We start from the raw sequence: 17,399 nt of genomic DNA, 5'->3' as shown, positions 1-17,399 counted from the left end.
TGCGATATGCTTTTTGCCGGTCAATATGCTTTTTGTTTTCTCTCTACCTTCGAAGAAAATATAGTTTAACATGTGACTATCCCTAAACAAATCAAATTTGTTAAAATATACGAATTAATAATATTACAAAATATCATACAGTTAGACCAATCAAAATGTGTGAAATAAGGACGTTTTGCAAAATTGCCAATGTCAGTTGTTTGTAAAGTTTGCTTCCAAAATGTTGTATGAAAACTTGAAAATCGTTGTAGAATGGCTTTGGGAAAAAATAATTGTACATTTCTTTATTTCTGTGAAAATAATTTAAGTTCTTGGATAATCCAGAAATGTCAATGTTTTTATTTCACTGCTATTTACAAAATTGTTCAAGTTCACAAACGACATTTTGGAAGCATGCATTTTGCCAAAATTTTTAAAGCCTGTTTGTGAGATATTAAATTTTGTTTTCTTGAATTTTTTTTAATTTACAACATTTTAGAAGCCCAGCGACAATATTACTTTTCAGTCTCAACTTTAAAGAAAGTACGTTGTAGTATAATATAAAATACCGATTATACAATCGTATATATCAACAGCGTAAATAATCTATTTACCCACAATACTACTTTTTGTTTAATGGTATTTAACGTCTGTTTGTACATGTAGTACATGTATGATATTTAGTTGCTCCTTATCCAAGCGATGACCTCGGTCATATTAAACTTGATTATATAGGACATACACATATCGTTGTATACAATTTTTTCACCTGTGTATTGGACATACAATGACTGTGTAATTTTTAACGGTTTGTATGTATAATTTACTTTATAATTAACTTGATTTCAGCATGTTCAGTTTGATATTGTGTTAAGTTCTGGTGATCATTATAAAGCAGTATATTTGTTTTAGTGTATTTAGAAATGATGAAATGAAGTGATAAAATGTATACTAAGATTGTATGTATGTGTGTGATTGAACTTCAATTTTGCAATAATCCGATAAATTGCTTTCAAACACACATAAATGTACACATAAACACACACATACACACATCTTATTTATATAACATACATATAATTATACGATAATTTCACTGAAGAGTCTACAGGACATTTTTCAATTATGTATTTCGAGTATCTAATATAAAAGCTGCATAATTTACGGTCACAATATTACAAGTAATAGCTTTTCTAAAAAGCTAACCGTCTAATAGCTGATGATATTTAAAAAAAAAAAAAAAAACAATTCCATGCAAAATAGCAATGGAATTAAATTACAAAAAAAAATACAAAAAAATAAACGGCAAGTACTAACATTACAAATTCCTACTTCTTTCTTGTGGGGAACATGTATTTGTCTCTCATTTTTACATATACCGTGATACAACACATTGCAACAGTAAGGTATAATATATACTATTTTTTCAGGGCAAATGTCTGTGGGGGGAATGTGTAAAACTCCTAATAAGAGGGATACTTACTCAATCATCTGCGTTTGTATCTGTTAATCGATTAGTTCTTTTAGGAGGAAATATATGTTATACAATAACGTGTCCCCTGATAAGTTGTTTAGTAATTTTTGTTAGAAATGTTTGGGCATTTCCGCATGTATCTTTTTAAATGTGAAATGTTTTAAAATTAAAACATTAAAGAACACAACATTAGTTTTCAAAAGATTTCTCAGTTCATTTCAAAATGATTCTTAAAACTTATATTGATCAATCTTTTTATCTGCCTTTTGTCATTGAAACTTAATGAAACGAGAAGTGTTGAAATCTAGAAAAACTTAGCTTAAGCATTGACATAATGACTATTCATTATATGTGCATTGTCGGAAAATACAAAATTAATGTGTTTGAGCTTTAGAAACAGGAAGAAAAGCGAGGCATGTTTTAATTAGTATAAAGAGTCAATAAATCTCAAAAACATGTATGGGACTGTTTATTGTATCGATGATATATTTTGATGTTTGCCTCAAGTTTTGTTTTAACATTTATTCACCATATTAAATTTTAATCCTTGTACCTTTGATAACTATTTAACCAGATTTCGAAGTAAAAATCTGTTATTGATTTCGAGATGTTAGGCGAGCGGGTGGGCGGCTCGTTTACATGAAAATTGTCTCCTTTCATTTGTATGAAAACGCTTTTTTTTCAAATTTTTTTCAAATTTGGATATGTTGTTTCTGTGACTAACAGTCAGGGGTACTACTTGTACAAGTTATTTTTAATTACTTGAAGGAGTAATATTAATATACTTATATAAGTGATTTTTTAGGATACTTATACAAGTGAATTTTATTTACTTGTATAGGTAAAAAAAAATATTGCCTGAGTTATGTCCCTTAGACATTCAGATTTTTTTACTTGTAAAAGTTAAAAAGTCATCCTATCTTCTTTTATTGAATTCTTATGATTTCTTTGCTCTAATAGAATTTAAAATTATCTGTCCTTAGCAGATGTCTTTATCAATCATTTAAGTGTAATTTCATGGACAATGAAAACTCCATTTGTCTGTTATCTTCAGAACACTGCTCATTTACAAGCCCCAAAAGGAACAATTTTTGAAGGCCTTATGCAAATACTTTAAAAGATCTTTGCGCAATCAGTTTCTTTGTTGAATTATTTAAATGAGATAAAACATTGTACTCTAATAAAAAAAAAATGAGCAAACCTGGGAAAAATCCTTAAAGGCATGAATTTACATCTCAAAACTTGATGACTTTTGTGGTTTTGTAAGAAAAATTTACTAGTACAAGTAAATTTTTGAGAAAGTTAAGAGGAGATTATTCAAACATTATTATTTAATTATATGTGTATTTTTTTTTACTTCTTCAAGTAAATAAAAATAACTTGTACAAGTAGTACCCCTGACTGACTAAACGAAAGTCATGTTCGATTTTCACGATTTAGCTTTTCTCGTTATTCAGTTATAGCCTTTCTCCAAGATTTTTTTTTAAATAAATATATCCATTCCTAAACGAAAGGAAATAACTCATTTTTAAAAAAGATTTTTAAAAGACATTATATAAACGTTAAATGAAATTTTGAATTTTGATTTTTTTTCTTTGGTAGATAATTTGAAGAAAGTTTAAGTAGGGTTGTTTTTTATTCTGTATAAACTAATTTTCTGTAACCTGTATTAATTATTTATGTATACGTCACGTCTCCTTTAAATTATTTAAAAAAAAAATATGCACAATCAATTGCTTTTATAACATGTTTAATCCGAGAGTCTTTTTTTCTTATTATTATTTTACCTTCGTATAAAGTTTACCACATTCTGTTATTTTGTCACGGAAAGAATAGCTACATGTATATAAATATTGAGGGGCGGGGATGGCGGGTGGAAGGTACATGTTTGCTTTTTTTTTTCTATTAAAATATTCTCATTTGCTATTCTGATCCGCGCTCAATTCTTCGTGGCCAAGCAGATGACAAAACAAATACTCTTGATTCAAAACCACCATGGTACCTTATAGTGTTAAATTTTGAAAAACAATAACTTGGTTGATAGCGTTGACACCCCCTCCCCTCTCCCCCCGCAAAACCCCCAAACTCCCTTGAAGTTAAAGGGTTGCTCAATATCTATATGCATGTGCGGTTATATGCGGTTTATCCCTAGGTTTGGGTATATGTATACAACTGTTCTGGTTGGTTAGTTAGATCTTTCATTATTTGGAAAAAACATAACAGAAGATAAAAACTGTTGAAAAATTGAAATAATAATTAAGATTTTTAACTTATGTACCAATTCCTTTTTTTTTTTGGTTTTAGAAATGGAGTTGTTTTCCGGGTTCATCGTTAAAGCAATTTTGACATTTATAGTTATTTATGTTTTCTGGCAACTGTGGAAGTTTGCTACCAAGTATAAAGAATGGCGTAAAATTACCTCTCAGATGACTGTGATAGGACCTATTCATCCTTTGTGGGGATCACTTCACCTGGTAAGTATACAACGGAAACTGTCTAATCCAAATCTTGCATGAATAGAAAACCGGTCTAAACAAAACATGTGCTTATAAAAAAAGAAGATGTGGTATGGTTGCCAATGAGACAACTATTCACAAGAGACAAAATGAAACAGAAATTACTAACTATAAGTCGCTGTACGGCCTTCACCAATGGTCATGTCGAGGCTTAACAAATTGTATTTGTTTTGAACCTAATTAAGCCGAATATCTGCAAAAAACCGTACGAAGCGGTAAGTCTCAAAGCGGTCTGGATTCGACAGGTTTCGTTGCATTTATCGTTTGTATTATGATTGGCATGCTTGGTAGTAAAGAAGGCCAATTCTAAAATAAATGTATACGCCAAAGTTATCTAACTTTGCTAGAGCACAGATTCCACGATACATGTTTTGACAATGGCGACCCATATATTTCCCATTTTAACAGCGTCGATATAAAACAAAAGATGTGTCAAATATGTAAGTAATTCTTATTTTGTTAAGTATATATTCATTGCAAAACTTAACAGAGCAAAAATAAGAAGACATGATGGTAAGATTGCTTATGAGACAACTATACCTACCAGACCCAAAATAATGTAGATGTGAGCGAGTATTTTATAACACGGTTAGTCGAAAACCGAAGACTTATATAAAAGACAGCATGCAACGACAGTTGCTGAATCGCCATAGGCTCCTGTATTTGGATATTTACGTACATAAAGGCAGTATTTTACGACAAAGGTCGTAAATCGTTTGAGAATAGTAAAGAGAAAATAGAATTACATACATCAAAACGAGTGAAAGACATCAATTATAAGAGGAAAACAAAAGAACAATAGAAACAACGAGGTCTAACAGACACAAAACGCCAAGACACAAAGAAACGAACTGTTACAACTGCCATCTTCCTGATTTAGAATGGGTCCTTAAAGAAAAAAAACAAATTGTGGGTTCAACCTGGTTTAATGACAAAAAGACATGCCAAACCTCCCGCTTTATGACAATATTAACACTATTGCTAAAATACTACATGACAGTTACACAGCAGAAACACAGACATACACATTCATTACAGAGAAATGTACATGTGACGAGGTAATATACGTTATCAATCGTTCAACTCGCTCCTCATATGGAACAGTGTTGTAATAGCGCCGAACAAAATCATACTATGAGAATCACGTTGAAAAGGCTTGTCTTCTCGGATCGAAACTAAGCGCAAATAGAAAGCACCCTAACAAAAAAACGAAAAATTTAAGGTATCAACCAATTGCATTTTTTGCATAAATCAGATTATAAATGCATATGTGTATAAGGGTGTGGAAGGGGTTTAACAGAATAGTGAATAATGGGCAACACCAATAATAAAGAATACAGAACAACGGGGAACAAAATAGAAAATATAGAATAATGGGGTACTAAACTTTAGAAAAAAAATAACCTAAAAAAAAAATGAAGAATTTGGTAAATATATACAGAAAGGAACTATGTCCAGAATACTCTTATCAATTAATGACAGAAAATCCATTATTGTTAGAGACAAAAATTAATGAGCAAAAAAGCAATAAAAATTCAGAAAGAAAGGACCACCCCAAAAAAGAAGCCATCACAAACCTAAAGTCAAAGACAGACTTACGTTACCATAAATGTTATTTTTTATGCAGCATTTTGCGTTAGAAACTCAAAACTTCTGAACTTGCCTTAATTCTGTAGCATATTTTTATTGTGATTCACTGATGGATAATTCCAACTTTATATTTCAAGTATTTTATTTCACTGCTTTATATTTTCATTTGAGCGAATACATTTCAGTTCAAAGACATTGGAGAGTTCATGACAATCATTCAAGATATTGTTTCTAAAAAGAGGTCAAAGGTCATTTGTTATTGGTTCATGTTTTTCTTCCCGGAATTTAACGTTGTTCATCCTGACACAGCAAGAATTCTGATGAAATCATCCGAACCAAAAGCCATTGGTATGGGTGGTGCCTACAGCATGATGAAAAGTTGGCTTGGTACGTTAAACATTTATACAACTGCTAAATAGTGTGCGTTCGTATATTGATATCCCGTTGGCGTCGATGTCATCGTCGGCGTCAGCGTCGTCCGAATGGTTTCCGGACAATAACTTAAGTGTAAGTGTATACAAATCTACGAAATTTACACACAAAGTTTGTAACCACTAACGGAAGGCTGGGATTGATTTTAGGGTTATGGTCGCAACAGTTTAGGTATTTAAGGGCATTTTTCTAGTTTCAAGATAACAACTTATAGAACGGTGTATGGATCTCTCAGTAATTATACATTTTTGTCCATACCAGGGTATGGATCAAACCGTTTAGGAATTGGGGGGAAAAAGGGGGAACATAAGGGTTCCTGGGTACTTAGTAATAACAATTACTTCAGCACAGTGTTATGTTTGAATAACCGCCCTTATATTGCTTTTGAATTGTGCATAAAGAAATATATTGTCATGAAGTGATAAGCTGTTAATTTATTTATAAAAGTTACTATTAAAAATGCTGATTAAGGTATATTAATTTGTACATAATTTCATTTTAGCCATTTTATGGTGAGCTTACTTTACAAAGTTTGTACTAGGGGATATTTTATTGTCTTGGATTCATTAATGATTGTTTGCACCATCGCTACTGAAATGAATCACCTTTTTTACAATGTAAACGCAGATAATTTTGAATGTCTTTTGCATAGATGCATAGATATTCACACACATTTTATTTTCATTCTAACCCTGAACCATTGGTGTATTGAATTGTGAATAATGAAAAGTAGCAGCTTTTATGCATAACTTCAATTTCTGAACTTTTTTAAAAACTTACATTTACACAAAGAAAAACAACAGTCGTACGAAAACCCGGCAATGAACCCGGATGCTCCGGAAGGGTCAGTAGATCCTGCTTAAGAAGAACCATCTGATTTGTTACTCTATTTTGAATTCTTTTAGGAATATAATCAGATGTGTTATTGATTTAACAATAGATGTTGGGGTAAATGTCACTTTTCTTGCCATGAGAAACCACCATGTGCTTAATCATCGGCACCAGAAAATACTCTATTCGTACAGTAAACTGACAGTTTGAAATTAAACAAGTTTTTCAGACAGAAAATAAACACGATTTTTACCGCTAGAACGAACACACACATCAACATGTGTATTAATGTCTTGATTCATGTATGTGGATATAAAAAATAACATTATTTTTCAGGCGACGGACTGCTGATCTCATCTGGAAAGAAATGGGAAAGAAACAGGCGTTTGATAACACCAGCATTTCATTTTGGCATACTCAAACCTTATGTTAGCATATACAATAGTTCAACAGACAAATTTCTGGTAATGAAACTCTCATAATTCATAGCAGCCATCGTGTTAAAAAGATGAAGGGTGAAACATTATAACTAACAAAATTGCTTCAACTGGATGAAACAATGTTTGCTTTGTAATTTTTTCGCATTTATGTTACCTTTTCATATTTTTACCAAAAAATACAGCATAAAAACAATTTTGATACGTAAACATTTTTTAAGATTCTGAAGATGGCGCAATTGCTTAAAGTCATCCAAATAAAATTGAAAGTAAGTGCAATTAGTTTACACAAATGCTAGGAAAATCGTAGAAAGTATGTCCATAGAAAAAGAGGACATTTTACTATAAAATGAACACTCAGTGTTTAAAGTATCTGATTGTTTATGTTATATATCCTACATATAATCATGTTGTCAAATATATTATTTTGCAATTAAAAGTAGAAAAAACAACGTAAAACGCTGCTAACTTTTTGTGAAATTAAACATTTTTCTATTAAAAAAATACTTATTCAAATAAGAAACTACATCTAAATATTTCTTTCCAAAAGTCGTCTAGCAAAATCTTGTTATCCTAATTAGTTAAGGTTATTTACGTGTATCTTAAGATCTTAAAATACGAATACTTACAAAGAGGATCGTCGTGTTTTTAATTTCAGAATAATTTAAAAGAGTTTGCAGCGACAAGTAAACCTGTGGACATTTTCCCCTTGGTGTCTCTAGAAACATTAGACACAATACTCAGATGTGCCTTCTCCTACGAAGGAAAAATTCAAACAGAAGGGTAGATAATTAGTCATAAATAGATGTAACATACATGAACTGATTAGGATTAGGATTATAGAAAAGAGAAAATAGAATTAAAGTAATTAGACTGTATTTCTGTCCTTTAATTTAAGCAATTTTCGGTATTTGCTGCTTCGAATTAAAGAGGATGTTCGAAAAACTTCACTTGGACTACAACCTATACAAACACGCGATCAATAACTGGCATCTAGCTATAAATAAACATCTTCTTATGTCAGTGGATTAAGAACAGGAAACAAAGTAATACCGATTGTTTGATTGTTTCAATCTGTGTTTTGTCTTTTGTCATGTATGATTGTATTTTATTTGTATTACCTTCATTATTTGTAAATTTAGATATTTAAAAAGCGCCTTAAAGCGCGCAAAAAAGGCATGAATACCCTTACACATGCCTTTTTCATATTTCATCGTTTTACAGACTGAAGCATCCATACGTTGCCGCTGTTAGTCAGTTGGCTCATTTACTAGCAGACAGATGGCTGTAAGTTGAATAATTATGTTATATACAATGAAAAATGGACAAAACATCAACTATATAATAAGTTTTTTGAAGGAGTATTTATCATACATTCAAGTAAACATTTAAATCATACAGTTCTTTTTTTTTTTATACCAGATTGTCTCAGTTCCTCCCTCATATATGGTTCCTTTCTATGATATTAATTAGAACTTGACACTACCTTCATCGTACATAAACTCATTTTATTACCAGTTTGATAAAGTACCATTTTACTATGCAAAGTGTTAAGGGTAAAATCAAACTGAATTATATTCCTGTTTAGTTTTGTTCAGGTTTGAATTTTTATCAAAATATACAAGACTGAACTGTATTCACAGTACTGAATTTCTACAATATATACAGACATTTTCATCATGTTTATTAAAAAAAGTAATCAAAGATTATAAGAGGTCTATAAGTATAAAACGCAGGTCGCACTTTTGTTTACCTACATTTAGCCCATTTTTTCTATTGATATCTTTCGTGAAATATGCCAGAATAATCTAGTATATTAGTAGTTAGATAAAAGCTAAATATAATCATTTCTGTTACCAAACTTTTTGGAAACCTACTGAAACGAAATTTTTGCCACCAACCAGTGTGGCACCGTTAAAGTCCAAAATTCCTCTAAAGTCCACAACAAATTTACGCTAAAGTCCATAACACCGCTAAATTCCACAAACTTTCAACCAGTAATAGATAGATATATCTGAAATTGTGAATTGATTCCGTAATTGTAATTGTCAATCAGCAGACTTAATCTTTGTCCACTAAAACATGTTTTTAGAAAATAAATCATCACATTATCAAATTATTTTTTTTTAAAGCGAAACTAATCTAGCGTCCTTTTTTTAAAGTGAAGGGATAAACTCGCAAATGTGCTAGCATACAAGTTCCAGTTTACAGATAAATAGTTGAAACTCTTTGTCTTATATTAGAGTCTCTCATTTTCTATAGCCACATTTAATCAAAACACTTTTTTTTTAAATATTCAGGCAGCCATGGCTTTACTGGGATACCCTATATTATATGACACATAAAGGTAAAGAATATAGAAAACTTTGCAAATATGTTCATGATTTTTCCGAGGGAGTGATAAGAGAGAGACAACAAACCTTTGTAAGTCATAACTTTACGTTTTAGATTTAGATAAACATCAAGAAACTAAACGTTTAATGTAAATTTAGTAAAACAAAATGTGTTTGATATGAGTTTGATATAAATAACAAATGTTAAGTATGCATATTGTCTCAATAATCAAACAAACATATCCCACTCCCAAATAAAAAAAAAACAAAAAAACAACAACAACAACAAATCAACATCAAAGTGATTTTTTTTTCTAAATGAAAATATTGACAAAAAATACCGAGCTCTAACATAAAATCAAAAAGAGGGATGTTCATAAAATCTGAAAAAAATCAACGTTTGACGACAGCAAATAAATGTAAGAATGGAAAACAACTGTATATAAATATTCAAACACATCCAACAAGCGTATATTTCATGTCTTCCTTTTTTACGAATTTTTTTTTGCGGAGTTGATGAAATTGCTTACGTCTTTTTCTCTTCTTAATCGATTGATGAAATTTGAATATCGGTAAACTACTTTTACTTTCAACTTCGACATCATATTATCCGGATAATAGACATTCTTCCCTAAGAACGTATCCCCAAATGCCCCAAATGAAATAAAAGACAAATATATGAATTAATTTGGCCGAAAAAGGATGAACTAGATAACAAATATCGAACATGCAAAAATCATATTTTCATTATTTTCATTTCATCAGAAAATTTAAACAGCTTCAAACTAATTTTGAATTTTGTGTCAATTCTGCAATCTTTGCATGGTTTTCGCATTTATCCTTAACTGCAAATTGTTTCATTTTTGTTGATAAGCTGACAGATGGTCCTCCAAGTAACCGTCATCTTGACTTTCTCGACATATTGCTCACTGCTAAAGATGACAACGGAGTTGGCCTATCATTCGAAGATATAAGAGCTGAAGTTGACACATTTCTATTTGAAGGTTAGTACTGTAGCATAATACAATATAACACAAAGTCATAGGTAATTTGGGGGGCTTTTATACATTGTAGCTGACTATGTGGTATGGGTTTTATTCATTATTTAAGGCCGTACGTTGACCTATAGTTGGTCAAATTTGTGTCGCTGTGTCTCTTGTGGAGAACATTCTCATTGGCAATCATGCCACATCTTCTTGTTTTATATAATATAAATGGTTAAACATGGCATTTCGTTTTCTAAATATAGGTATTTGAATTGTAAAAGAATATGTATTGTGCAGAATTCGGTTGGAATATGTTTATTCAAAGTTCTGTATTTAAATGTTAAATGCACAACATAGTTCTTTTTAAATGACTTCAGAAAACACATGCGAGAAACAACTTTTCGAGAAACTCTTTACTTATTTTATATGTTTTTTTCTTCATTGCAGGGCACGATACGACAGCATCGGCAATTAGTTGGGCTATATACCATTTAGGAAAACACCCAGAAGAACAAGAAATTGTATATTCAGAACTGTCAGAATTATTAAATAATAACAAGCAAGTGTCATGGTAGGTTGAAACATTTAAACACATACTGTGGATTCATTACTATCCGTTGGATACTAAAGTTCGTGGATTTTGTGGTTAGTCGAACCTGACTACGGGAGAAACATTTCATTACCGTTAAAAAAATAAATCTACCAAAAAAGTTCATTTGTCAATCTGGCCGAATGTCATGGGTAGTCACAGTCGTTATTACAACCACCATCGTCGCTTGTCAGTCCTGTCTAATGCTTTATAGAATTGCCTGATGAATAATTCCACGCATCTGTTTCAAATCGTCTATTCTGTTATATTCTGATTACAACACATGATTTCAACAATACTAGTATATCATTATTATCTGAAAGTGTTTGTATCATATTTGAAATTAAAAGTATCAGAAATTTAGATGGTTGGATGTTAGTTCGTGTTGCTCAGTCGTTGGGTTTCTCTTTTGAGTATTGTTTGTCTGTTTTTTTCCACCTTTTTTGCGATGGCTTTGATAAATTGATTTCGACTTATGACTTGTCATTCTTTCGATTTTCGATGAACTACCGACATTTATAGTGAACATTTTGTCAAAATTGTTATTAGGTACTATATTTAATTTTGTTATTTTATTTATATCAAATATTTGCAGTGTTAATGATGTTCAAACATGTACATACATGTAGATACTTTTGTAAAAGTTATGTATGACATCATCTCACATGGTATAGCATTAATGAATTTGGAAATTTGTTTAGCTAGAAGTTGATTGAATCAAAATAGTACCTCAATTTCAAATTTCAGGGAAAATTTACAAACCATGCCAAAGCTTACAGCCTTCATCAAAGAGTCTATGCGCATGATTGCACCTGTTCCTGGTATTCAAAGACAACTGACGTCACCAATGACTATAGACAACGTCACGATACCAGCCGGTTTAGTTGTTGACATGGGTATATACATGCTACATCATCACCCTGATGTCTGGCCAGAACACGATGTAATCATATTGTTGTTACTACATACATGTACAATGTATTCCATTCACAATTTTAATTTTACAATATACTTATTTTGCTTAGATTTGCTGTTCAACGAAGCCTGTATATAATCTATCGGAATATTGGGTCGGGCTTTATATATGCATGGCATTGGAATGAAATTGCTTCTAAGAGAAAAGGAGAAAGATATGATTGACAATGCGAAAACTGTGCTGATCATATGAAGACAACCTCAAAGAAAAATTGACATATAAATATAAAATTAATTTTCTTCTCATAAAATGTTGGTAACATTGTGGCAGATTACAGTCATGCGTGTTATTTATAGTTTAATGTTTAAACTCTATATATTGATTTCTTAAAATTGACAGGTATTTAAACCAGAAAGATTTTTACTAGAAGACATTACAGAGCGACACCCATACAGTTTTCTTCCATTCGCAGCCGGATCAAGGTTATATATTTATTATCTAGATGGACAAAAAAATCAGGGGGTAGGGGGTAGTTGTTTCGTCAACTGGTATTCTTTGTTATCCTTTAATTAATTGTGTTTACTTAAATCATTTAAACCCGACTAAAGTGAACCCTGAAACGAATAAATTTATTTTTAAATTGTTGCGATAAGGTTTTACTATCTGCCTCGAATCTATATTTACCCTAAATGTTTAAGCATAACTGAACAACTTGTTAAACATTGTATTTTCATTAAATAGCGTGTATGACATAGACTCATATAACTTCTTCTATAGCCTATTTAAAAAGTTTTTTTAGATAATTTTTCAATGAAATAAGTGATTGTTATTTTCATGAATTCTATCTCAAACTGATTTTACGAATATGAAATTACTTCTCCCATCACATCACTATTGGTGTTTTCAACAAACTGTTATTGAGGGGGGATTTGTTCTATTGTTATATAATTACATTAGATATATGTTTTATTATAATACTTTATTCTGATTGGCTAACTGCACATCACGTGTTATTCCTTAAGCAATTGTATTACTCAAAAAAAACTTATTATTTAGGATAACACGTGGTTCCACAATAAAGTGCACAGGTGAATTAAATAAAACAATTATAAAATTCGTGTTTTCATGATCATTGCCAAAATGTAACTATACGTATTGAATGCTTCTTTTTGTTACTTCATAGGGGTGTAAAAGCGTTGACCATGCGCACATTTTTACACCCCAAATGAAGTTACAAAAAGAAGCATTCAATTCTTAAATGTTTTATTGGTGGTAGAAATAAATGTAACAGCCGCACAACATTGTTTACCTTAATGTATAGTAAAATAAGCAAAGACACTTGCAAGTGAATATTCGATCTCACTGAATTCGTATTCATGTGAACTTCAATTGACCCTCAATGCTCTTCAACTTTGTATTTGTTTGGCTTTTTAACTATTTTAATCTGAGCGTCACTGATGAGTCTTATGTAGACGAAACGCGCGTCTGGCGTATAAAATTATAATCCTGGTACTTTTGATAACTATTTAGCTAGAGATGGGCTACGCATGAACTAGATGTGTTTAGCTGGTAAGAGGAAAACAGAACGTCAACATTGAAAGTGTCACATGGGTAAACCATCTGATTGATTGATCGATCTACAAAAACTCATTATTATACTGGTAAAAAGCATAAATAAAATATTGTTTTAGCCTATGTTATGAAATCAAACAGACCTAGCGAAATCCAACTACACGAGTGCGCTCTTTATTTTTATATATTTTTTTGTTTACAATGGGTTATACAAACGTAGGCAGTCTTCGGAAGGTCACCTCGATCGGAAATTAGATGGTGCCTAGACCAAAAGACCCCGAAATATTAATAAATAATTTCATAAATTTCGTATTGTCTTTTAGACTTTTTTATATGGATATACATTTTAGTATGTTTTAAGTCGAATACAAAAGAAAATTAGTAAAATCCTTTAGTATGAATTTGACAGCTATTATCCCTTTCTTAAACAAATGTATCAAATTATTCTTTACAGAAACTGCATTGGTCAACACTTTGCAATGGATGAGATAAAAGTTGTTCTTGCAAGATTAATACAAAGGTAAGATATGCATGTCTTTTTGTTTTGGTCCGGTGTGAAGTGTGTGATTGAGTGTCAATTTTAAATTAAAGACAAAAAGAGAAGACAGTAGATTCATAGACAAAATATTTTATCATTTAGATTAATGCCCAATACATATCATTGTTTTCATGTTCTACCGTTTCAGATGTTTTTTACATGTTGTAGTTTACCTATCTCATAGCAATTACAACAAACCGACTTAGTGTGTACAAAACCTAGTTATTTTTTATTTGTATAACTGCGAACAGGAACATGAAATTGATATCAAGGATGTTTAGTATCTATTAAAGGAGTTCATATTCATATTTGTGACGAATTAAATTATTGAGCGGTTCGTAAAAGATAAATAAGAGTTAAAGGGTATTGCAAAATTTGTCATTCATAAAAAAGACTGTAATTTCGAGCTGCCAATAATAATATGGTTAACGTCAGCAGTTGGTCTTGCAGCAAGCCTTTTACAGACATGATGTAAAGGCCATCCTTGTGATGAAAGCGTGGCAATCTCATTTCAATCGCATTACAATTGCATGTCAAAGTTCCAAACATTGTTTTAATGCATCATGAACCTGACAAATCCTTGCCATATGGATGACTGAAGTCCAAGTAATAATATTTCCTTTTAGTCGGACTACAGTTTGGTTCTGAAAGATAACATACATCTCTGTTTATTCTATGTGTTCTTTAACAAAATGAACAGAAAGTGTCGCCTCTAAAGACAGGCTTAAATCATTTTCACAAACTATTCCTTCAAATATTTTACTCGCAGACGTTATACAAGTAATATGGTTCAAATGAGAATGAACTTATTATTTGTGTTTGACTTCGAACAAGCTATCAGGAACTGCAAGCAATATATATAGTACATGCAGGTACTTTGTGTCTTTTGTTTTTATGTTAGTTGTTTTGTTTTGTGTTTCGATGGGTTGACTGCTTTTTACAATTTGTTTTATATTGTGCTTTTAAATCACGTTTGCAAACATCTTTAACCTCGAACATTAGAAAGTTTGTGATTGTCCAGAGCATGTAATAAAGCGGTACTCATTGATTGCTATCTGTCATTTATGCTTTTCGTCTGTTATTTTGTTTTCGTTAACTGGGACGTTGGTTTGTTTGTTTGAAATTCCGTTTTCATCCGATAATGGCCTTTGAAAACCCACTATATGTTAGATTTCCTCGATGTTTAAGGCCGTACGGAAATAAGTTTTCGCGTAGATCAAGGTCACTTACATTCTTGTAAATGGTTATTTCGAGGACATTACTTTCTTCCGATTAATTATGTAAGTAAGCTCTTTAATGATAATTAATTTTTTTATATTTCAGATACAAAGTATTTCTGGTTCCCGATCATAAGTATGAAACTCATCCTGAACTAGTTACGAGAGCGAAGTACGGGATCAAAATTACTGTAGAAGAAAGAAAATAATGATTTCAAGATCTGTTCATATGTTTTATATTGCAACTAAAGTCGCCAATGCGTCAGATATTTGTCAAATATATTTATCTCTTATGAAAGTTATCAAAGGTATCAGGATTATCATTGCATATGCCAGACGCGCGATTCGTCTTCATAAGACTCATCAGTAACGCTCCGATCAAAACTTAAAAAGTGAAACAAGTACAAAGTTGAAGAGCATTAAGAACCGACAATTACAAAAAGTTGTACCAAATACAGGTTAGGTAATCAACTCCTGGGATAAGAAAATCCTTAGTTTTTTTCCAAAAATTCAAAGTGTTATTACATGTAACAGGAAATTTATAAAAAAAAAGCATACTCATGATTTCTATAGGTGTATTTCATATGAAAAAATATATGATATCGGGTATGAACTTCTTTTATGCAAAAGTAAAGAACGTAGGGCATTTAACGTCTATTCTGGTCATTCCTGTCACGAAAGCATTGAATTGCTAATTCCTACAGAACGGTTCATCGGTAAATATGTCTTTATTGACTAGACTTGTTTCTTATTCACATGACGCTGACTGCTATATATATGTCCTCTCACTAAATACAAAGTTTGATGAATTTGTTGAACACATGTCTTGACCTATATATATTTTACGTTTGAGTTAAGGTCCATTGAGACTTAAACATTCCGACAAAAGTGATTAATGCAGCTTCCAATTGTAAACTGTAAGTTTCTATGAAGCAACATTCCAGTAGCTCTTGCGTACTAAGTATATATCTCCGAGTCCAGAGTGGTTACAATAAAATCATCCCTTCGAAAATTTTGAAAGATGCCATCCCGAGTTTGTAGACCGTTTAGGAATATCTGTTTCATTGATGACGACGGATGTGTTTTATTTGTCGTTAGCACAATCCCATCCTCTGTCCTTCGAAATGATCTACAAAATAAGACTCAGCGCCTTGTGTGTGTTCACATGTGCAACTTTACCGGTACCACATGTGAAGCAGAACTTGTTTTTTATATATATGTTCCATATTCTCCCTATGGTTTACATGATCCGTTCATCTTATATTGACTCTTAAAATTCAAGAGTCTCTGAAATTGAGGATAAATTATATGGCTTTCCAAATACCGTTTCGATCCCTAACATCACTGAAGAGACATATATTGTTGAAATCTAGATCTTGTGTTCACACCTTGTGTTAGTGGCATTACATCTTGGCCACAGGTTTATTGTTTTCTGTTTAGTATTAAAAAATAGTTATGCAAGGTTTTAAAGCCCTTTAACAGACATACATATACTGGTATATGATAAAGATATGACACAACTCACATAAACAGAAAGCACATCATGCAAAGCGTAAATACTGGTATCAAGTACAAAGGCAAACGCATATGTTCTAAGTCAGGAATCTGATGTACAGTGGTTGTAGTCTGTTTATGTACTGCATACATGTACGTATTTCTCGTTTCTCGTTTTTATATAGATTACACCGTTGGTGTTCCTGTTTTACACTAGTAATTGTCGGGGTCCTTTATAGCTTTGTATAGTTTTTTTAACATTGAGCGGGAATTTCTCGCGGTGTTGAAGACCAATTGGTGGCCTTCGGTCGTTTTCTGCTGCTTGGTTGGGTTGTCGTCTCTTTGGCAAATTCCCCATTTCCATTCTCAATTTTATAGATTTGTGTAGTAAAATATAAATTTACCGATTATAGAAATCGTATTTATCAACAGCGTATATCAACAATATATATTTACCAATAAAATTACATTTTTTTAAATGTTATTTACCATCTG

At 31.5% G+C, this 17,399-nt stretch overlaps 1 protein-coding gene across 1 annotated transcript; it reads left to right on the top strand.

Moving 5' to 3' along the window:
* Nucleotides 1-641: 641 nt before the first annotated feature.
* Nucleotides 642-15,721, top strand: LOC134727590 (cytochrome P450 4F2-like). Its single transcript, XM_063591970.1, has 13 exons — nucleotides 642-791; nucleotides 3,758-3,927; nucleotides 5,745-5,946; nucleotides 7,159-7,286; nucleotides 7,918-8,042; nucleotides 8,424-8,546; nucleotides 9,560-9,683; nucleotides 10,467-10,596; nucleotides 11,026-11,149; nucleotides 11,915-12,110; nucleotides 12,483-12,565; nucleotides 14,110-14,175; nucleotides 15,517-15,721. The coding sequence occupies exons 2-13, from the start codon at nucleotides 3,760-3,762 to the stop codon at nucleotides 15,617-15,619; spliced, it is 1,572 nt and encodes a 523-aa protein (XP_063448040.1). The 5' UTR covers nucleotides 642-791; nucleotides 3,758-3,759; the 3' UTR covers nucleotides 15,620-15,721.
* The last annotated feature ends 1,678 nt before the right edge of the window (nucleotides 15,722-17,399 follow it).

Source organism: Mytilus trossulus, chromosome 8, assembly GCF_036588685.1.
Source record: "Mytilus trossulus isolate FHL-02 chromosome 8, PNRI_Mtr1.1.1.hap1, whole genome shotgun sequence".
NCBI lineage: Eukaryota > Metazoa > Mollusca > Bivalvia > Mytilida > Mytilidae > Mytilus > Mytilus trossulus.
Note: the sequence above shows the minus strand (reverse complement) of the source record. Positions and strands in the feature narration are given on the sequence as shown.